We start from the raw sequence: 16367 nt of genomic DNA, 5'->3' as shown, positions 1-16367 counted from the left end.
ATGAACTTCGGACTACAAATTAGCTTACCTAGAATTGAAGGTGTAGGCCTATATTGGCTTTTAAAAAAACAAAAAAACATCACAGCACTCAAGTGGATCCAATGGTATCACTCAATAAGACCTACAGCAGGGAAGAAGAAAAACCTGTGTCTGATATCAAGACTGCACCTGTATACTGTGAATCAAGATTATTTTCAAGAGGGCACTGAGTCAGTGTCGCAGTAGGTGTTTATTGGCATTCAATAAATAAAAGCTACTGTACAAAGAAACCTTTACCTCCAGACGTATGCCAGCTAGGAGACATCAATTTCCCTTTTAACAAGCAATTAAGACTGAAGGTCAGGATGCCTCACACAGAGCCCATTCAAAAGGAAGGGCCCCGCAGAAAGTGGCTCCCAATACTTCCCCACTGGGACTGTTTGTCTCTCCCTTGGCGCTGATCAATTGGATTAGGCCTGTTCTGCTTTACGTACCAGAGTCCGAGTGATTATTAATGTTTGTCAGTCAGGTGGAGGGGGCTGGTGGCTTGGAGTTTGCCTGGAACTCTGAGGCGTAGTAGTGTGTAGTGGTGCCACAGTGGCCCACCAGTCCTGGCCTCATTATCAATCAGTCCTTCAATCACTCAGAGGCATGGGATCACTGGGCTACTGGACTGGTGGTCAGCGAGAGGACGGAGCGCCCGGGGCTCCTAAGGCCCGTGGTCACTGAAGTATAGGAACATATTGTACACACACACACAGACGGAGGGCGATGGGTTCACAGTATATGATTACCCTGAGTGACACAGTCCTCTGCACATAGTTCTAGAGTACAGGCAGTGCATGAGGGCCCCATAAAAAATTTAAAAAAGCATAATGGCTGCCAATACTACCTTTTCGATCGCTTTAACTATATCCTCTTAGAGAAAAATAGGCCTACATCCTAGCTCTAGGAAGGCTGTTCCTGGGGCTAAGATATAAGATGACAAGATGATGATCAGGTAGCCTAACTCTCACTTATTATGAAACTAAATAAATACAGCTACTTTTTTTCTGTACTTTTTACCCCTTTGCCCCAATTTTGTGATCTCCAATTGTAGTTACAGTCTTGTCCTACAGACTCGGGAGAGGCGAAGGTCGAGAGCAAAGCGTCCTCCGAAACACGACCCTGCCAAGCCGCAATGCTTCTTAACACACTGCTCGCTTAAAACGGAAGCCAGCAGCACCAATGTGTCGGAGGAAACACCGTACAGCTGGCGACCGAAGTCAGCATGCATGTGCTCAGCCAGCCACAAGGAGTTGCTAGGGCGCAATGGGACAAGGACATCCCGGCCGGCCAAACCATCCCCTAACCCAGACGACACTGGGCCAATTGTGCACTGCCTCATGGGTCTCCCGGTCGCGGCCAGCTGCAACTGGGTCTGTAGTGACGCCTCAAGCACTGGATGCAGTGCCTTAGACCACTGCGCCACTCGGGAGGCCTAACTACAATTACTATTGACTAGTTAGAGGACAAGCCTACATTCTTCCTCAGTAAGGCAACACTACATAACATAGCACTAGCATACAACTGCGATACTCAAGGGTAACGGCCACTAACATAGTATGCTCCTGTGAAGAGGCATCAGGCTTCATCAGTGTACAATAGACTTTATCCACCGACATAAACACCACCGTGCCCCTCTGTGAGATGCAGCAGGTTTGGCAGGCTGAAAGGGACCGCTATTAATGCCATTAGATATTTAGACTGAGCACCTGGAATCCATTTAAAGAGGTAAATTAACAAAAGACAGGCTAGTAGCACAGTATCGAACAATAACTTACAATTAGTTAATGACATAATGTACTGTAGGCCAGGCAGTTATCTGATTGAAAAGCTATTGAGGCAGTAGACAACGTAGTGAGGAAGTTATCAAAGTAAAAGTGAGGAATTGAGGCTACTAGTGGGTTTATCAGAATGTTCCATGTGTAGGTCAGGAAGGGGAATGCCATTTGGCTGTTGTCCATTGTTACAAAAAACAATCCATTGTCTGAGTGAGCAAAAATAACTCACCTGGATCTTAAGGGACAGTGAAGTGGAAAGAGAGAGAGGACCGCATCTTCCTTCCTTTCTAGACAGCCAAGGTGACTCTAGACCTTTAACAAACCCACAGCTTCTAATCCTTGACTGCTTAGCCGGCTGGCCCTGTCCTCTCCGCCTGCAGAGTGGCGGAAAGCCTGACAGGGTATTAACCGTTTGTCCTTTAAGATACAGAATGCATACTGATAAAACAGGTCAACCCTACAGAGCTGCAGCCCAGGCAATCATTTGCATCTTATTTCCAAACGCTGACTAGCCCCAGCCCATGTTGAGAATGCTGTTCATTGACTACAGCTCAGCTATCAACACCATTGTCCCCACCAAAGTCAGCAAGACCAAGGAGCTAATCGTGTACTACAGGAAACGGGGGGGGGGTTCCTCGGTTTCCAACTCACTAGACTTAAAATGGTCTAAACACACAAGCACAGTTGTGTAAAATGCGCGACAGCACCTCGTCCCCCTCAGGAGGTTGAAAAAGTGTCATGGGCACTCAAATCCTCAAAAGGTTCTACAGCTGTACCATTGAGAGCGTATAAACTGGTTGCATCACTGCTTGGTATGGCAAGAGCACCACCCTCGATCGCATGGCGCTACAGAGGGTTGTGCGGACAGCCTTTTACATCACTGGGGCCGATCTCCCTGCCATCCAGGACCTCTTATATCAGGCGGAATAAAAAGAAGGCCCGAAAATCGCCAGACTCCAACCACCCAAGCCATAGACTATTTTCTCTGCTGCCGCACAGCAAGCGGTACCAGTGCATCAAGTCTGACACCAACAGGCTCTTGAACAGCTTCTATCCCCAAGAAATACGACTGATAAATATCTAACAAAATAGCTACACGGACTATCTTTATTTAGCTTTACATCACTGGGCCCTACACACTCACAGTCACTCCAACACACACAAACACACTCATTTGCTCACTAACACATAATATGCACATACATTTATACTGACTCTACACACCCGCACACCCACTCACATGCATACAAGCTGCTACTCTGTTTATCTTATATCCTGATGCCTAGTCACCTTACCCCTATACATATCTACCTCCATCACTCCAGGATCCCTGCATATGTAAATATGGTATTACTGACTTTTTAAATATTTCCTGTATATAGTATGCTTACTTACTTGGATATTTCCTATTCTTATTTTTCCAGAGAGCTGACGTTTTTTTTCTAGTAATACTATTGATTATTGCAATGTTGGGTTTTGAGTTCGCAAGAAAGGCATTTCACTGTACTTGTGCACGTGACATTTAAAACCTGCCCGGTAGCCTGCGGAAACATCAGGCAGCACAAACAGAACGAGGAGGACATGAATCATCAACAACAGTATGCTGCGTGTGGTGCCTATGTACTGTGTTGTAATTAGCCAATGGTTGCAACGGCAAAGATAAGCCTAAACGATTTACCCAGTAAGGGTCTTTGTCAAACAGGCTTTTTCCTATGGCAATGTTTTGTTTCTACCCTGTACCTGTGGAGGTTTGTTAGATGGGATGTGTGTAGGCTTCTACTGAACTACAGTAAAGACCGGGGATATAAACAGAGAATGTTAACCTCTAACCCTGTCAAATTGACTGGTAAAATCATGGGTACCTTGCAATGGCTGCCTGGTATTGTGATGCAATAATTTCCATGGTAATGTAGAATGTTCATTCAAATGATCTTAACTGTTGTGGCTCATGCAATGGAATGTAATTTTTGTAATGTCAGTTGAGTTCAATCAACAAATCAGAGCACATATTGATGGGTACACTTCCTGCTTTGCTCCTCGCAATGGCCGCCAGTGAACCCATTATGCCATCATTGACTTGAATAGATGCGGTAAAGAGGTCAATGGAACACAGATGATGGGGGATAGAAGAAGGACGCCAGATTGGTGCACATTCAAAGCTGATCTAAAAATCTGGATATTCGTCAAATCCGTCATGATTGATGTATTGTAAAAGGCCCACAATGTGGTTACTAAAGTATATATTTGGAAGTTTTCACTGCATAACATTTATAAGTTCTTCCTTTCACGTTTAGGAGTGACCGCTAAATGCTAACTCCTGTTCATATGAACTGGTAGCATAGCTAGCATAGAGTTATTGGGGGTGGTAGTCAATGTAGTTTAACTGCAGTTAAAATGACGATGACATGAACAGAAACTCAGCAAAAAAAAGAAACGTCCCTTTTTCAGGACTCTCTTTCAATGATAATTCGTAAAAATCAAAATAACTTCACAGATCTTCATTGTAAAGGGTTTAAACACTGTTACCCATTCTTGTTCAATGAACCATAAACAATTAATGAACATGAACCTGAGGAACAGTCATTAAGACACTAACAGCTTATAGACGGTAGGCAATTAAGGTCACAGTAATGAAAACTTAGGACACTAAAATGAGGCCTTTCTACTGACTCTGAAAAACACCAAAAGAAAGATGCCCAGGGCCCCTGCTCATCTGCGTGAACGTGCCTTAGGCATGGTGCAAGGAGGCAGGACTGCAGATGTGGCCAGGGCAATAAATTGCAGTGTCCATACTGCGAGATGCCTAAGACAGCGCTACAGGGAGACAGGACGGACAGCTGATCGTCCTCGCAGTGGCAGACCACGTGTAACAACACCTGCACAGGATCGGTACATCCAAACATCACACCTTCGGGACAGGTACAGGATGGCAACAACAACTGCCCGAGTTACACCAGGAACGCACAATCCCTCCATCAGTGCTCAGACTGTCCGCAATAGGCGGAGAGAGGCTGGACTGAGGGCTTGTAGGCCTGTTGTAAGGCAGAAACAGTGTCCCCTATGGGCACAAACCCACCATCGCTGGACCAGACAGGACTGGAAAAAAGTGCTCTTCACTGATGAGTTGCGGTTTTGTCTCACCAGGGGTGATGATCGGATTCGTGTTAATCGTCGAAGGAATGAGCGTTACACCGAGGCCTGTACTCTGGAGCGGGAGCGATTTGGATACTGTGAGACGCCTAAGACAGCGCTACAGGGAGACAGGACGGACAGCTGATCGTCTGTCATGGTCTGGGGCGGTGTGTCACAGCGGACTGAGCTTGTTGTCATTGCAGGCAATCTCAACGCTGTGTTACAGGGAAGACATCCTCCTCCCTCATGTGGGACCCTTCCTTCAGGCTCATCCTGACATGACCCTCCAGCATGACAATGCCACCAGCCATACTGCTCGTTCTGTGCGTGATTTTCTGCAAGACAGGAATGTCAGTGTTCTGCCAAGGCCAGCGAAGAGCCCGGATCTCAATCCCGTTGAGCACGTCTGGGACCTGTTGGATCGGCGGATGAGGGCTAGAGCCATTCCCCCCAGAAATGTCTGGGAAATGGCAGGTGCCTTGGTGGAAGAGTGGGGTAACATCTCACAGCAAGAACTGGCAAATCTGGTGCAGTCCATGAGGAAATGCACTGCTGTACTTAATGCAGCTGGTGGCCACACCAGATACTGACTGTTAATTTTGATTTTGACCCCCCCTTTGTTCAGGGACACATTATTCCATTTCTGTTAGTCACATGTCTGTGGAACTTGGTCAGTTTGTCTCAGTTGTTGAATCTTATGTTCATACAAATATTTACACGTTAAGTTTGCTGAAAATAAACGCAGTTGACAGTGAGAGGACGTATCTTTTTTTGCTGAGTTTATATTGGGGTTGACATCCATACAAGTATTATGCTCAGATTTTTGCCTCAACATAGTGTGAAATACACATAAACAATAGCCTAAATATAGGCACATTTTACTGGGGGGGCAACGAGAAGATTCGGGACCTTAACCCCATGACATCTTTCTCGCACACGTTTCGATGCATTTCCATTGTTTGGGTCGAGTTCCATTGACCTCTTTAACACATCTATTGGGATGCCTGTTCTAATCATTACATTTTATGGTTCACCTACCATCTCTGATATACCCATACAGAGAAAGATGGCCAACGCGGTTCCTTTTTCTAATTTGTACAATAATTTACAGTGGAACCTTGAAAGCAGGACAGGCAGGTGGTTGTGCAAGAAGGGAACTAGGCCCATCTCAAATACAAAACTACTTTCAAAAGAATAGGAATATTTCTGTACAATTACAAATAACCCAGCTTGTCTAAAACAAACCACACAAAACATTACTGCTGGTTATTTGGTTGAGCAATGTTTCCATAGCAGGCCTAAACCAGCATATCCCTACCCCTAACAAACGAGGAGATAAATGATGCGATTCTAAGCCCGATGCTGGGTCCTGAGCCGAGGACGCAGTCTCACAGGCAGCTTTGCACCCATAAACATGGCAAATGTTGATTGACTGCTGAAGAATTTGCCACCACTGCAGTTTCCTCTAAATCACCTTATGCCTCCTGAATAAATTTGATCTCTTCGAGATGTGTATTTTCTCAGCAGAGGGGCTGTATCAACTATCAAAGTAAGCTGATAGTCGACATGAGGAGAAGCCAAAACCAAATGCACAGAAGCCAGAAAAATGCCATGCTGAAGTAGGGCTGGATGGTGTACCGTATTTTACGATATACCGGTGGTGATGCATGGACCATTTTGGGGTTTATCTTTACCTTCTCTTTTTTGCGGAGTGGGGTTTACCCACCTTTTTCCTCCCCAAATTAAATTCTAACTCCCCAATGGGCTCGGGAGGCGAAGGTCGAGTCATGCGTCCTCCGAAACATGACCCACCAAACCGCGCTTCTTAACACCAGCCCGCTTAAACCCGGAAGCCAGCCGCACCAATGTGTCAGAGGTAACACCATTCAACTGTCAACTGATGTCAGCCTGCAGGCACCCGGCACACCACAAGGAGTCGCTAGAGAGCGATGAGCTAAGTAAAGCCCCCCCGGCCAAACCCTCCCCTAATCTGGAAGACGCTGGGCAAAATGTGACACAGCCCGGGATCGAACCCGGGTCTGTAGTGATGCCTCTAACATGCAGTATCTTAGACCGCTGCGCCACTCGGGAGGCCCTGATCTGTACCTTCTATAACGGTATTTAAATGTTTGATTTGTTAAATGTGATCGGCCGTGTGTAGCATTCATTTTTATAGTTTACTTCGCCACTTGAGTCATCTCTCCGTGTAGCTTTGGGTGAATTTTGGCTCATTCCTCCTCACAGAGCTGGTGTAACTGAATCAGGTTTGTAGGCCTCCTTGCTCGCACACACCTTTTCAGTTCTGCCCACAAATGTTCTATAGGATTGACGTCAGGGCTTTGTGATGGCCACTCCAATACCTTGACTTTGTTGTCCTTAAGACATTTTGCCACAACTTTGGAAGTATGCTTGAGGTCATTGTCCATTTGGAAGACCAAAGCTTTAACATCAAGACATCAGTCAGGACGTTTCTTCAATATATCCACATACTTTTCCTCCCTCATGATGCCATTTATTTTGTGAAATGCACCAGTCCCTCCTGCAGCAAAGCACCCCCACAACATGATGCTGCCACCCCCGTGCTTCACGGTTGGGATGGTGTTCTTCGGCTTGCAAGCCTCCCCCTTTTTCCTCCAAACATAACGATGGTCATTATGGCCAAACAGTTCTTTTTTTGTTTCATCAGACCAGAGGACATTTCTCCAAAAAGTACAATCTTTGTCCTCATGTGCAGTTGCAAACCGTAGTCTGGCTTTTTTAATGGGGGTTTTGGAGCAGTGGCTTCTTCCTTGCTGAGCAGCCTTTCAGATTATTTCGATATAGGACTCGTTTTACTATGGATATAGATACTTTTGTACCCGTTTCCTCCAGCATCTTCACAAGGTCCTTTGCTGTTGTTCTTGGATTGATTTGCACTTTTCGCACCAAAAGTACATTCATCTCTAGGAAACAGAACACGTCTCCTTCCTAAGCGTTATGACGGCTGCGTGGTCCCATGGTGTTTATACTTGCGTACTATTGTTTGTACAGATGAATGTGGTACCTTCAGGCGTTTGGAAATTGCTCCCAAGGATGAGCAGACTTGTGGAGGTCTACAATTTTTTTTCTGAGGTCTTGGCTGATTTCTTTTGATTTTCCCATTATGTCAAGCAAAGAAGCACTGAATTTGAAGGTAGGCCTTGAAATACATCCACATGTACACCTCCAATTGACGCAAATGTCAATTAGCATATCAGAAGCTTCTAAAGCCATGACATCATTTTCTGGAATTTTTAGTCAGGCACAGTCAACTTAGTGTACGTAAACTTCTGACCCACTGGAATTGTGATACGGTGAATTATAAGTGAAATAATATCTGTCTGTAAACAGTTGTTGGAAAAATTACTTGTGTCATGCACAAAGTATATGTCCTAACCGACTTGCCAAATCTATAGTTTGTTAACAAGAAATTTGTGGAGTGGTTGAAAAACGAGTTAATGACTCCAACCTAAGTGTATGTAAACTTTCGACTTCAACAGTAATATATATATATATATATATATATATATATATATATGGGTGTGTGTGTTTGTGTGTGTGTGAGTGTGTGTGTATACGTATATGTGTGTGAGTGACAAATCAGCCAAGTTTCTTACAAGTGGTGAGTTGTTCTGCGTTAGCTAGCACTAGTTGGCTGTACCTGCATCAAAACTTTTGTATTTCGCCTCCTATAGCTTGACATCAATCTTCTCTTAAATGGTGAGCCAACATGTTTTCAGCACTTTCATAACTGATTAAAACTTGCATTCTTATGGCTCTCTTGTCCCTCTACTGCAGACATATAATATAGTGAGCAATATATTTGAAACAACAAACAGCAATATATTTTTTACGTTAGTCTTATTCTAAAATTGGCAAATTTTTTATTTAAATCCTCAGCAATCTACACACAATACTCCATAATGACAAAGCGAAAACTGTTTTTTATTTTAGCAAATGTATTAAAAATAAACAGAAATATCTTATTTACATAAAGTATTCAGACCCTTTGCTATGAGACTCGAAATTGAGCTCAGGTGCATCCTGTTTCCATTGATCCTCTTTGAGCTGTTTTTACAACTTTATTGGATTCCACCTGTGGTAAATCCAATTGATTGGACATGATTTGAAAAAGGCACACACCTGTCTATATAAAGGTCCCACAGAGCAAAAACCAAGCCATGAGGTCGAAAGAATTGTCCATAGCGCCCCGAGACAGGATTGTGTCGAGGCACAGATTCTGAGAAGGGTACCAACAAATGTGTGCAGTATTGAAGGTCCCCAAGAACACAGTGGCCTCCATAATTCTTAAATGGAAGAAGTTTGAAACCACCAAGACTCTTCCTAGAGCTGGTCGCCCGGACAAACTGAGCAATCGGAGGAGAAGGGCCTTGGTCAGGGAGGTGACCAAGAGCCCAATGGTCACTCTGACAGAGCTCTAGAGTTCCTCTGTGGAGATGGGAGAACTTCCAGAAAGTACTGAGTAAAGGGTCTGAATACTTATGTAGATTTTATATTAAAGTTTTTTTATTTGTAATAAATTTGCTAACATTTCTAAAAACCTCTTTTTGCTTTGTCATTATGGGGTATTGTGTGTAGATTGATGAGGAAAAATAACAATTTAATACATTTTAGAATACGGCTGTAACGTAACAAAATGTGGAAAAGGTCAAGGGATATGAATAATTTCCGAAGGCACTGTAGAGACATGATAAACTGTGGTACATATTGAATTGCAATAGATATCGTATCGGCACCTAAGTATCATGATAATATCGTATTGTGAGGTCCCTGGCAAAACACAGTCCGAATGGGAGTGTCTCTGAAATGGTTGGCTCATTCATTGTTTAAAAACAGGTCTGTCAGGAGGATAAAGGTTCACACACATTGTACTGAATGTGGATCTAGCGTTCGTCTGCTGATTGTGTTTCAGGGACCACACGCTGTAGATTTTTCAAGAAAAATCAGTGCACACTGTTCGCAAATTCAGAGGTGCTAAGTAGTCTCGGCCAGCAAACATTACTGGTGTGTCTGAGCCCTTAGACCTGCTTGCCCCATCTAACCAGATATAAAGGTATTGTGATTTATGTCCCCTATAGCCTACAGTTGTAGTGCCTGTATCCTGACATTGCACAACCATTGGCAAAAAATTAGGCCTAACTTATGTACAATACAATAGACTGTTCGTTTCCACAAATCTCAGTTGTTAGACTCACCGAGCTAGGTAACATTTTACTTCATAGTGCTGGTATTGTGTATTACCGTAAGTGTAATAAGCAATGCGCAAATCCTGCTTATTGTTACACTGTCCTTAGGGTTAGGGACACTGCTGTGAGTATAGTCTAATAGTGTACCACTTAATTAGGGTACACCACTTAGAAATAATCAAATGGCTAAGCATATATTTTGAAACAATACATTGCCCTGAGCTACACAATACACTGTAAAAGTGTTGACCCAAAATATATAAAATGGACTATGTTGTATTTGTCTACAGGACAAGGAGTACACAGGATGTACTCTGGTCAATCTGGTGAGAATGAAAATCATGATATTGAGAACATATCAATACAGGATGGATTTCTACAGTGTATCTGGATAAAGTAAATTCATTAGTTCAAAGTTTCAGCTGACAACATTATGCCTGTGCTGTGTTCAGACTAGAGTCGTATAACTGTATTAATGTGTGTTCTGTACAAGGAACTTGCCGATTAGGCTACATAGTATAGCAAACGCAGGCAGTAATGGAAGCGAAACTAGCTAACCACACACACCAAATGTTGCCATTCTGGTTGTCTTTATTTATTAGTATTATTTTTTTTATCACTCACCTCTTTAATTTTTGCTCGTCTCTCTTTGGTTTCCGGATCGGAGGGCTCGTGCCCTGTTGCTCCGGGTGGCCGAACATATTCAATGACTGGTAGGTTTATGTAATCTTGCCCACCTTTACCTTCCTTCAAAACTTTGTCCTTCTCGTTTTGTATATCTTGCTTTATCTCGTCTGGTCGTTTCTGGAGAGTGTCTTTTGCTTCAACCAAAGCCTTTTCGTGGTCCTTTCTAATCTTGGTTAATATCTTTTCGTCGGTCCCAACTGCAACGTTTGAATCACTATCCGTACCTGTTCGCGTGTTGGTTTCTACCGCAGACGAGTGGAAGAAAACTCCGCTCAGTAGCTTCGATGAATCCGGCAGGAAAAAAATTGCCCCGAAACAAAGCGTAATAAAAGCGCTAAAAACTAATAGCAAAATGAATTTCTCTGTCAATCTAAAGGAGGTCGGGCTGGCAGACTTCCTACTCGGGGTAGCTGTAAAAGGCAATAGAGTTGCTACTGGCATTTTCCTTGTCGTTCAAGACAAAACAAATGAATGAAATTCTAAAATCGGCACAGTCTTAGCTTCCGTACAACAATATTAGTTATCAATTTCCCATATGTATATCAGAAATTAATATTTTAGTATTCTGTAAAAGTTACACTATTGAGCAGTGTCCTGCTGTTTCAACTGCCCATGCTGAAACACATCTGCAAACTCTTCGCCAAGCTCAGAACAGAACGGAAAGAATGGCAGCTATGCGCTATTGACAGCCCTTATTGTCCAATGGCTTTGCTCTGCGCGTACAGTTAGCAATCGTGGGCGTGTTTTCCGGATCCAAAGGTGACACACTTGTTTTAATGTTTTGTACAAACGGAATTGTTCACTCACAAATAAAGACACATGTAGTGATCAGAACGATAAAAGAAAGTGGTAATATAAAACGGTTCTAGATGTATGTCTTCCGTCAGTCAGTAGAGCTTTGACATTCCACATTGTCTCTTGCATGTATTATGTGCCTTTGCGGGAATCGTCACTAGATACCACAGCCACAAAGTAATAAACCCCGCCTATTTCTACAATTTCTCTAAATTCAGATTTTAAACCTAACCTTAACCCTAACCTTAACCACAGTGTTAACCTTATGCCTAACCTTAAATTAAGACCAAAAATCTTTTTTTTTTAATATAGCCAATTTTGTGGCTGCGAATGACTGAGGATTGTCAGAGGACATATTCTGGGTGATTTGTGAAAGGGGGGGTCTGATTCGAAGCAAAAACCTTGTGTCCACTCCCGAGCCTACTTTAGTAAGCCAAGGTTTTGCATTGGTTGGACTTACAGTGCATTCAGAAAGTATTCAAACCCCTTGACTTTTTCCACATTTTGTTACGTTACAACCTTATTCTAAAATTGATTAAATAAATGTTTTTCCTCATCATTCTACACACAATACCCCATAATGACAAAACGAGAACAGGTTTTTAGAAATTTTAAATGTATTAAAAATAAAAAACAGATACCTTATTTACATAAGTATAGAGACCCTTTGCTATGAGACTCGAAATTGAGCTCAGGTACATCCTGTTTCCATTGATCATCCTTGAGATGTTTCTACAACTTGATTGGAGTCCACTTGTGGTAAATTAAAATGATTGGATATGATTTGGAAAGGCACACACCTGTCGATATAAGGTCCCGCAGTTGACATTGCATGTCAGAGCAAAAACCAAGCCATGAGGTCAAAGGAATTGTCCGTAGAGCACCCAGACAGGATTGTGTCGAGGCACAGATCTGGGGAAGGGTACCAACAAATGTCTGCAGGTTTGAAGGTCCCCAAGAACACAGTGGCCTCCATCATTGTTAAATGGAAGAAGTTTGGAACCACCAACACCCTTCCTAGAGCTGGCCGCCCGACCAAACTGAGCAATCGGGGAGAAGGGCCTTGGTCAGGGAGGTGACAAAGAACCCGATGTTTACTCTGACAGAGCTCTAGACTTCCTCTGTGGAGATGGGAGAACCTTCCAGAAGGACAACCATCTCTGCAGCACTCTATCAATCAGACCTTTCTGGTAGAGTGGCCAGACGGAAGCCACTCCTCAGTAAAAGGCACATGACAGCCCGCTTGGAGTTTGCCAAAAGGCACCTAAATGACTCAGGCCATGAGAAACAAAATTATCTGGTCTGATGAAACCAAGATCGAGCTCTTTGGCCTGGATGCCAAGCGTCACGTCTGGAGGAAACTGTGGGGATGTTTTTCAGAGGCAGGGACTGGGAGTCTAGTCAGGATCGAGGGAAAGATGAACGGAGCGAAAGTACAGAGAGATCCTTGATGAAAACCTGCTCCAGAGTGCTCAGGACCAACAGGACAACAACACTAAGCACACAGCCAAGACAATGCAGGATTGGCTTAGGGACAAGTCTCTGAATATCCTTGAGTGGTCCAGCCAGAGCCCATACTTGAACCTGATCGAATATCTCTGGAGAGACCTGAAAATAGCTGTGCAGCGACACTCCCCATCCAACCTGACAGAGCTTGAGAGGGTCTGCAGAGAAGAATGGGAGTAACTCCCCAAATACAGATGTGCCAAGCTTGTAGCGTCATACCCAAGAAGACTCGAGGCTGTAATCGCTGCCAAAGGTGCGTCAACAAAGTACTGAGTAAAGGGTCTGAATGCTTATGTAAATGTGATATTTCATTTTTTTGTAATTGAATACATTTGCAAATATTTCAAAAAAAGTTTTTGCTTTGTCATTATGGGGTATTTTTATTTGTTTTACCTTTATTTTTGTGTAGATTGAGGGGGAAAAAACGATTTCATCCATTTTAGAATTAGGCTGTAATGTAACGAAATGTGGGGGGGGGGGGTCTGAATACTTTCCGAATGCACTGTATATACAGCATAATGAAATTAAAATAATCAATACAATGGAGTTGTAGTGAGATTTGGGGGATTTAGCTATATCTATTCATTATGTTGAGTGCTAGAAAGTAAACAAAGGTATTTAATATATTTTAATTTGATCTTTATTTAACTAGGCAAGTCAGTTAAGAACAAATTCTTATTTTCAATGACGGCCTAGGAACAGTGGGTTAACTGCCTTGTTCATGGGCAGATCGACAGTTTTTTACCTTGTCAGCCAGGGATTCGATCTAGCAACCTTTCGGTTACAAGTCCAATGCTCTAACCACTAGATAAAACCCAAAGAATGCTCTTAAATATATATATATTGTTTTACAAATATAATAGTTTTCCCTTAGTTATGTTGGAAGAGATACTAGGACCTTAAAGGGATAATTCAAATTACAAAATGACACATTTGGTTCCTTACCCTATAAGCAGTCTATGGACAAGGTATGACAGCAATCCATGTTTTGGTTTTATTCCCCTGGCACTGTTTCCAAATGCATTTGTGGCACAAATCCCATTTAGCGTTTAGCAATCTCTTTAAACATTCCCTCTAGTGGCAAACTGTTATTGGGGGAAGGGTCTATATAATTAAGTGTAACAGTATAACTTTATGGCGTCCCCTCGCCCCGACTCGGGCGCGAACCAGGGACCCTCTGCACACATCAACAACGGTCGCCCACAAAGCATCGTTACCCATCGCTCCACAAAGGCCGCGGCCCTTGCAGAGCAAGGGGAACCACTACTTCTAGGTTTCAGAGCAAGTGACGTAACCGACTGAAAGGCTGCTAGCGCACCACCGCTAACTAGCTAGCCATTTCACATCCGTTACATAAGCAATAAGGCACGAGGAGATGTGATATATGGCCAATATACCACGGCTAAGGACTGTTCTTAGGAACAACCCTTAGTCGTGGTATATTGACCATATATCACTAACCCTCGACACGCCTTATTGCTGTTAGAAACTGATTACTAACGTAATTAGAGCAGTAAAAATACATGTTTTGTCATACCTGTGGTATACGGTCTGATACCACGGCTGTCAGCCAATCAGCATTCAGGGGTCAAACCACCCAGTTTATAAAATGTAATAATTAGCTAATCAGACTCTTTAAGTATGTCATACATTTTAGAATTCAGTTGATCATTTGGTGTGTATAAATTCAAAGTGTCATTGGTGTTACTCAATTTCAATTAAGGGAAATTACATTGTGTGCAAAACGATTAATCATATCACTTTTTTGAAAGGAAAACTCCCCAATTACTTAATCTTTGGGATAGGGGGCAGTATTTATCACGTCCGGATGAAAAGCGTGCCCAGAGTAAACTGCCTGCTACTCAGGCCCAGAAGCTAGGATATGCATATCATAAGTAGATTTGGATAGAAAACACTCTGAAGTTTCTAAAACTGTTTGAATGATGTCTGTGAGTATAACAGAACTCATATGGCAGGCGAAAACCTAAGAAAAATTCAACCAGGAAGTGGAAAATCTGAGGTTTGTAGTTTTTCAAGTGATTGCCTATCCAATATACAGTGTAAATGGGATCAGATTGCACTTCCTAAGGCTTCCACTAGATGTCAACAGTCTTTAGAAAGTTGTTTCAGGCTTCTATTGTGAAAGGGGAGAGAATAAGACCAGTCACAGTAGATGGCTCAGCTGAAAGCTATGAGTTGTTTATCGCGCACAGCCGTGAGCACGAGCTCCGTTCCCTTTCCTTTCTAATGACAAAGGAATTGTCCGGTTGAAACATTATTGAAGATTTATGATAAAAACATCCTAAAGATTGATTATATACATCGTTTGACATGTTACTACGAACTGTAATGGAACTCTTTTGACTTTTCGTCTGGATTTAGTGCCCGCGCCTTGTGCATTTGGATTAGTGAACAAAAAGGAGGTATTTGGACATAAAGATGGACTTCATTGAACAAAACAAACATTTATTGTGGAACTGGGATTCCTGGGAGTGCATTCCGATGAAGATCATCAAAGGTAAGTGAATATTTATAACTGTCACGGCCGTCGTAGGGAGGAGACCAAGGCGCAGCGTGATAAGCGTACATTCTTCTTTATTTAAAGAATGAACACTGAACAAAACGAACAAAATAACAAAATGAACCGTGAAGCTAATATGGCTAGTGCAGACAGGCAACTAAACATAGAATAAGAACCCACAAGACCAAAAGGGAAAATGGCAACCTAAATATGATCCCCAATCAGAGACAACGATAAACAGCTGCCTCTGATTGGGAACCAATTCAGGCCACCATAGACATACATATGCCCAGACTTACCAACACCCCTAGACATACAAAAAACCCTAGACAATTCAAAACAAGCATACCCACCCTCGTCACACCCTGACCTAACCAAAATAATAAAGAAAACATAGATAACTAAGGTCAGGGCGTGACAATAACGTTATTTCTGACTTTTATTGACTCCACAACATGGCGGGTATCTGTATGGCTTGTTTTGGTGGCTGAGCGCTGTACTCAGATAATCGCATGGTGTGCTTTTGCCGTAAAGCTTTTTTGAAATCTGACACAGCGGTTGCATTAAGGAGAAGTTTATCTTTAATTCTATATAAAACACTTGTATCGGTCATCAACGTTTATGATGAGTATTTCTGTAAATTGATGTGGCTCTCTGCAAAATCACCGGATATTCTGGAGGCAAAACATTACTGAACAT

General features: G+C 42.8%; 1 protein-coding gene across 1 annotated transcript in view; it reads right to left on the bottom strand.

The window, feature by feature from the left end:
• The window catches only part of LOC139556270 (mannosyl-oligosaccharide 1,2-alpha-mannosidase IA-like), a 180134-nt gene extending 168409 nt beyond the window's left edge, over window positions 1-11725 (bottom strand). The window contains exon 1 of the mRNA XM_071370004.1: window positions 10784-11725. Within this exon, the coding sequence (XP_071226105.1) occupies window positions 10784-11287 (504 nt within the window). The 5' untranslated portion in view covers window positions 11288-11725. The remainder of the gene's footprint in view (window positions 1-10783) is intronic.
• Between the last annotated feature and the right edge of the window lie 4642 nt (window positions 11726-16367).

The sequence above is a fragment of the Salvelinus alpinus genome, chromosome 27 (genome assembly GCF_045679555.1).
Source record: "Salvelinus alpinus chromosome 27, SLU_Salpinus.1, whole genome shotgun sequence".
Classification (NCBI taxonomy): Eukaryota; Metazoa; Chordata; class Actinopteri; order Salmoniformes; family Salmonidae; genus Salvelinus; species Salvelinus alpinus.
Note: the sequence above shows the minus strand (reverse complement) of the source record. Positions and strands in the feature narration are given on the sequence as shown.